This window comes from Gossypium hirsutum, chromosome A07 (genome assembly GCF_007990345.1).
Source record: "Gossypium hirsutum isolate 1008001.06 chromosome A07, Gossypium_hirsutum_v2.1, whole genome shotgun sequence".
In the NCBI taxonomy this organism is placed as follows: Eukaryota; Viridiplantae; Streptophyta; class Magnoliopsida; order Malvales; family Malvaceae; genus Gossypium; species Gossypium hirsutum.
Window position 1 is genome coordinate 89,283,050 of NC_053430.1, and position 7,237 is coordinate 89,290,286.

The 7,237-nt window shown below is 27.1% G+C and overlaps 1 protein-coding gene across 2 annotated transcripts; it reads right to left on the reverse strand.

Annotated features, from left to right (window-relative positions):
* Positions 1 to 3,150: 3,150 nt before the first annotated feature.
* Positions 3,151 to 6,270, reverse strand: LOC107955720 (GDSL esterase/lipase At2g04570). 2 transcript variants are annotated; one of them, XM_016891520.2, is made up of 3 exons: positions 5,645 to 6,270; positions 5,068 to 5,557; positions 3,151 to 3,489 (listed from the first exon to the last, which is right to left on the reverse strand). In XM_016891520.2, the coding sequence occupies exons 1-3, from the start codon at positions 6,023 to 6,025 to the stop codon at positions 3,296 to 3,298; spliced, it is 1,065 nt and encodes a 354-aa protein (XP_016747009.1). In that variant the 5' UTR covers positions 6,026 to 6,270; the 3' UTR covers positions 3,151 to 3,295. The 2 variants fall into 2 exon arrangements, with proteins under 2 accessions (XP_016747009.1, XP_040972485.1); XM_041116551.1 differs by having other exon boundaries at positions 3,151 to 3,572; positions 5,645 to 6,159.
* Positions 6,271 to 7,237: the final 967 nt, after the last annotated feature.

Sequence of the window (7,237 nt, forward strand, 5' to 3'; positions counted from 1 at the left end):
CAAAGGGTCCTATCCCCTTTTGGCGATTTTTTGGCCACTTTTCTAAAAAAACCTCCCCAGATTTGGATTCTGGGGGTCGAGATGATCAAATGAGGATTTTTTTGGAAATTTTTGGCCACTGGAGACGGTTGTCATCATCCCCGGCAGCTGGTGGCCACAGCTGTCGATGGCGGCGCCGATGGCCAGATCTTGGGCAGTGCCTAGAGAGAAAAGAAGAGAAAGAAATTTTTTTTTTTCTAAAAGAGAAGCAAATGATTTTTTTTCTTAAAATTTCTGCTTTTATAGCATTCTAAACGGCGTCGTTTTGGGTTTCATTTCCAGACACCAAAATGGTGTCGTTTTAGCCTTTGACCCATGTCCAACTCGACCCGAGAGCTAGGATCCAGGTGTTTTTTAAAACATGGGCTATTTGCGCTTGTGACCTTTTTGCTTTTTTGACAATTTACAATATCGCCCTATTTCTTTTTTTTAAAATTTACCCCGTTTAATTTAATTTTTTTATTTGGGTCCCCCTAAACGATGTGCATAGGGAAGCTGAGATATTCTCCTATTCGGTCCCTGTCTCGTTTTTGCGCACTACAATGTAGTCCTTTATTTTTGTTTTATCTCGATTTGTCCCTAAAATTCTTTTTAAACTTCAATTTAGTCCTTTTTGCATTTATTTTATTATAATTTAAGCCCAAGACTCCCTTTTAATTTCAATTCAATCCTTAGTCTGTTTAACTTCGAAATTTTTTATTATTTTAAACTGTTTCATGTATATTTTGATTTATTTATTTTCAATTTTTAATCAAATGTTTTATTGATATTCACTTATTTATTTATTTATTTACTTAATATTTCCTTTATTTTATTTTTACAATTGGCCTTTTTTATATTTTTTTTATTGTGCCTTTTTATTTATTTATTTATTTACTATTTTCAATATATTTCAAATTTAGATATTATTATTATTGTTATTATTCATTTTATTAGTTATTTTAATTTTTTCTTTGATTGTTCATATTAGTATTAAAGTATATATATTATGTGATTATTGTGAATTGTTTTATTAGTATATTCATATTATTGCTATTTACTAGCGCGATAATTTTATTCGCATATCATCGTTTTAAATAAGATAAATACCTATTGTTTTAAATATAACGCTTGTTATTTTTCAAAAAGGAAAATTTAAAAATAGGCAATGTTTCGTATTTGGAGATTTGAGAAAGTCGTACACTAACTTATGGGGTTCGATTTTATTGTTGAACCTAAGTGACCGAATATCCTTTTAAAATTAAAATACATGAGATTTAAATACAAAAAAAAAGAGACAAGCTTATTCTCAAAGATTCAAGGTGTCGTATCCTAACTTACGAGATGTGACATTTTGTTATCTCGAGACGGGAGGGTCTTTAATATTCATTTCAATTTACTCAAGAATTTTTTTAGTAAAATAATATTAATAAGGATGGATCATATTTTAAAATTCTTTTCGAGTTTTCAACTTTCGACACTAAGACATCAAGTAATCAACTAGGTATCAATTTTGGGCGTCAGGAGGGTGCTAATCCTTCCTCGTGCGTAACTAACTCCTGAACCCATTTTCTAAATATTGTAAACCCAAAATCGTTATTTTAGTATATCAAACCTTTTATTAAAACGATCAAATTACGAGATGATCCGATCACACCTCACAAAAAGAAAGGATTGGTGGCGACTCCCATTTTTTTGTTTTTTTAAATAAAAGTCAATTTCAAAAAAAATGGTTTCGACAAATGTTATAGATTGATTGACACATATGCAATTCAACCATTTTCTAAATATTATAATTCCAAATGTTTAATTTTAAAAATATTAATTTTAGTTGATCGAGTTTTAACTCGATTGGCATGGTTATTGTTACCAATGCAGGAGGATATGGGTTCGAGCTATTTATGGGTTTGGGAGGAGCTGAGTAGTTTTAGGAATTGAGTCAAAAAGAGTAGATATAATTAGAACTTATAATGAGATTGTTAAAAAGAATAGTAAATTTGAAAAAGTTTAAAATAGTTGTTTTCAAATAAAAATATTATTTATTATTTAAAAACAATATTTATAATATTCCAGTATTTATTTATTTATTTTAACAAACGTTTTTAAAAGATGTTTTTAAATAATTGTTTTTTAAAAAAGTTTTTTTTTTGAAAAACAACTTTCAAACTATGTTTTAAAAAAAAGTGTAATTTTCAAGTGCGCTGAAGCGAATTATACTTTTATTTATAGACTAAGAAAGAGTTATGGTTAGTTCTAGGCATTTTATAAAAAAACAAATATGACCAAAAACTATAATAAAATTATTAAAAAAATGTAATTATTTAAAAGCTCTTTATCGGAAAGAAGTGATATGTATGCAATACATATAAAATTAAAGTATTAGCAATTGGTCAAATTTTGTTTTAATTAATATTTTTTAATTTTATTTTAACTAAAGTTTTTTATTTTTAAAAAGTATAATATATATGAAGTGTTATAAAATTTTATAATTTTTAAAATATATTTTGAAAATATTTTCAATTATTAAAAATACAATTTATTTTAAAAAAATATTTTTATAATTTTTAAATATGCCATTTACTTTTTTTTTAAATTTTTTTAATATTGATTAAATCTATTTTAATTTGAAAAACTATTTCATACATTGCCAATAGAGTTTTTAGACTCAATAAGAAATGTTAGGGTAATGACAAGTGTAATATAAGGTATAATAGAATATTAAAAAATAGACATATATATAAAAAAAAGATACCTGACAATTTTTCAAGTCTTGTGAATTTAAAAATGTACATTTGTAAGTGTACCAATTATTCTTTTAATTTCTTAAATTCTTTTTAAATTTAATATAAATTTGAAACATAATTAAAATAGATTAAATTAATGTTGAAATATTTTGAAAATTTTAAAAATTTTTAATTTATAAAATTAATTTTAAATATATATCTAAAATTTAGTAAAGTTTACATAAAAAAAAAATCAATGTTGACATTTGTCATATATTAAAAACATGCTATAAAACTTTTCTAAGATTTACTAATGTTAGTATGGATTATAGATTAATTCAATAACTTATAACTCTTAGACCAAATGAAGAAATTAGCTATACACTATTAATCAAACCCGTGCATCTAATTAACCCAAACATATATATATATATTTATTATTGAAGATGGCATAACTAAGGAGTCTTGAGAGTAGTATTGAACATAGAAATCATAAGTAATCTATATAGTTATACAGTAAAGTTGGGTACAACATATAAATATTGAGTGATTTGTCAAAAGAACTTGGCTAGAGAAGTCTGGACCACATGATTAGCAACAATGGCATTGGTTTTCTCTGTAGGGTGGAAAGAATCCCAAAACACATACTTGTCTGCATCCGAACATGTAAATGGGTTGGTTCTGCTACATGCATACCCCATTTCGAACATCCCTGTTGCACAACATGCGACTCCCGTTACCTCGAACCCTGCCATTGCAATGCAACCACCCTTTTTAGCACAATATCATACACAACTTGCAGTGTGCTTGCTTCTCATCAAGGAATCATATCTAAATGAGAGGGAGGGAGTAGTAAAAGTCTGAAGGTATACTTGTAGACCATTAAAATTTAGGTCATTATTTTTAGCAGAGAATTCTCGAGTTCAAACTTTAAAAAGAAAAAAATGCAGTAACCACCCTATTGTCTACCTTAGAATTTACTGATTTGAATTTCACCAGTACAAAACGGTGTATTAAATGTAACAATAACTCCTTAACTAATTATGTATAAAAGTGGAGAGTTAGTTGGACGTGAAGATAAAAACTGCATGACTATCACAATTAATTTCTATCAGATTTTATCACAATATTTTAGGATGTATTTGTTGCATGGAAATTAATTTACGAATTTTTTTTATATTTTTGTGTTTATTTTATGGAAAATAATTTGATCAACATAAAATAATTTTTTTAAATTAATTTGTTCTTTTAAGAAGTACGAGTCAATTTTTTTTAGAAAAGAGCTCATTTATGAGTAATTTATAAATATTTAATATTAAGTGTTTTATACTATAAAATATGAATATTTTAATTATATAAATATGAGTATTTGTTTTAGTCTTGCTTAGTTTTATTTATCTCTTCCAATTCTAATATGTCACTATCGACTCTCATATATATAATATACTTAATTTAAAATAAGTTTTAATTAGTCATTGTTTATTTTTAAGTTTATATATGATGTTAATTATTATAAAATATTATCTTATTATAAAATAGATTTTGATGGTTAAAAGGTAATGATACTATAATATTTTATAACAAATATGTTTATGTTGTATTTGCTTCACTAAGAACAATTTTTTAAAAATGGTTTCAAGAAAATTTGACAAAGAACGAAAATTATTTTACCCATAAACACCCAAGCACCAGCAAATATTGTTTTTTTTTCTAGAAAGTCAATTTATTTTTCAAAAATTATTTTTGAAAGTTATTTTTAGTGAAACAAGAGTAGCTTTTTATATTAAAAATATATTTATAAAAGTATTTCAACAAATGATTATTGTTAGAGTGATAAAATATTTCTATTTGTATTTTTTGGTCTTGTGTTTAAATTTCAAATAATATTTTTTAATTTCTTTATTTGAAATATTATATAAAAGTATTAAAAGAGAAAAATGCCCTTATAATAATATTAATTACCCTTTAAGGTAAGGGCATTTTAATATTTTTTGTATTTGAATTAGTTTCGTGTTGACTTATGACATTAACTCAATTATGTATTTTATAAATAGTAGGTATAGGAAAAAGAATTGTATGAAACATGCATATTATCCCTTTTTAATAGTTTTATACCACATCAATATATAATTTCATTCTGAATTTCAGGATTTTAATTTAAATTTTTTTAATATGAAAATACTGATGTGGTATAAAACTATTAAAAATGAATAATATATCTATTTCGTACAATCCTTCCCCATAAATAAATATAGATATCCAAACATATATTTTTATCGGATGGGCTATGCAATTATAAATAAAGACATAGAGTAATATAGCATACCATAAAAAGCAGGCTTTTGTATGATATCCAACATAATGCCATAGGGATCTGAAAACACCATATCCATCCCATTCAACTCCTTGTTTTGCTTAATCACCAAATCGTTCAATTTGCTATTGAACTCAGCCGCCAAATTGTTGTAACTATTGACGCACTCGCTTCCTCCCATAAGATTCCCGGTTCTCTCCAACGGCATACACCCCATCGGAGGCAACCCTCCTAACGAAATCTTTCGGGCTCCAAGATCGTATAGTGCCTTGGTGAAATTCCCGGCGATCCCGACCAAGAAGTTTTCGTATTCTTTAATGGTGTATTGCGATGAACGTCCTGGGACCGCGTAGTAGTTCTCGAGGAAATCGTTTGTTCCGACGCTTATCATGTATAAAGCATCTTTGATTATGTCGTTCGCTTTACCGTCTCCAAGGTTGGCTCTCAGTTTCGTTTGATAATCCTTGTAATACTCCAGTTCTTTCCATAGCGGTATCACTGACTGCAAGACACAATATTAAAATACATCACGAGTATACTGAGTATGTATACATATATGAAGTGTATGGTTAATTTGATGGAGACTTACGAGAACATTGGAAGTGGCATTGTCGTAGCCGGTTCCAGCAGAAGCGAAGGTAACTCCAGTGGCGAAATCCGATATACTATATGAAGGGTCGAGGTAAGCAGGGATGGCCCCTTTGAGACCAAACGCCTGGGAGATGAAGTCGGTAGCGATTTTGCCATTGGAGAACCGACCTGTTGGATGGCCACCATTGAAATCACGACCATATGGCTCAAAATTGCTCCTGGCAATGGTGGGGATATAGTTGTTGTTGCCAGCATCAACCGATGAGTCCCCGAACACTATGATGGCAGGAACTTTGGCCTCATTGATCTTTACTAACGAAAGCAAAAAATGAATGGAAAAGAGCCATAATAAGATGTTGGGGGTGGATGACATGGCCATTTGCTTCACTTGACTTTTGAAGATGGGGGAGGAGAAGATGGATTTGGTGAAGAAGGATTTGATATGTATAAATATCAGTAGTTGGATGGTGAGTAAAGGAGAGAGTTAAATCAAAGGGGGAAATATTGTTGGCTGATTTAATAGCTACCAAAAAGGGTACACTTAGATTACGTTTTACAACAGGTTCGGTAGTAAAAGTCAAACTTTTGTGACAAAGATTCTTGCTTTTGCTAAATTCTACACCACACAATTTATGTTTTCGTTTTCTTAATATTGTTGAGACATGGTCTTAATGTTACCTAGTCAAGTTAATTTCTAAATTGATAATTAAGTATTTTATTGTTATTTTTTTATTCACAATATTTCTACTCAACAATTTATTTAAATAGCATTATAAGTGTGGGTAAATTTTTGAAATGAGTATATTAATGGAAAAAAGTAAAAAATATTAAATAAATAGCGTTACTTATTTAAGGTTTAATGATGTTATAAACTATTAAACTTTTTAAAAAATAAATTAATCTCTTTCAAATTTTTTACACCTAATTAAACTTTGAACTAATAAAACTAGTTAAATAGACTCTTTAACTGACATTGATGATTAGTATTTAACGCCAATGTTAACGTGACCGTTAGCAAATGTCACATCAGCACATATTGTTAACGTGGCGATAGCAAGCTAGCAAAAAACAAAGAATGCAACAAAATAAAACTATTTAAAATTATTTTTAAAATAAATACACAATGAATCTAGACACCAATTTATTTAGATACATTTTAAGATAATAAAAAATATTAAAAATGTTAAAAATTAATTAAAAATAATAAAATTTTATAAGATTTAAACTATCATAAAATTAATATTAACAATTTTTTAATTATATCTTTGCCTATCATTTTTCAATTTGCGTAAGCTATATTAGTAAAATAATTTAATCAAATCAGGAAAATAACTTTTATAAAATTTTATAAAAATAAATTAGTTTTTTTATAAAAAATTATAGTTTTTAAAATAATTTTTATAAATTTTTATAAATTTTTATAAATTTTTATATTTTTTTATAATTCTAAATTAATCTAAACACTCATTTAATGAGATTCGTTGTGTACTTATTTTAAGAATGATTTTATTTTTTTTTAAATTTTTAATTTTTGTTGACGTGGAGTCTATTAACAGTCAAGTTAGTGTTGTTAAATACTAACTATAATGTC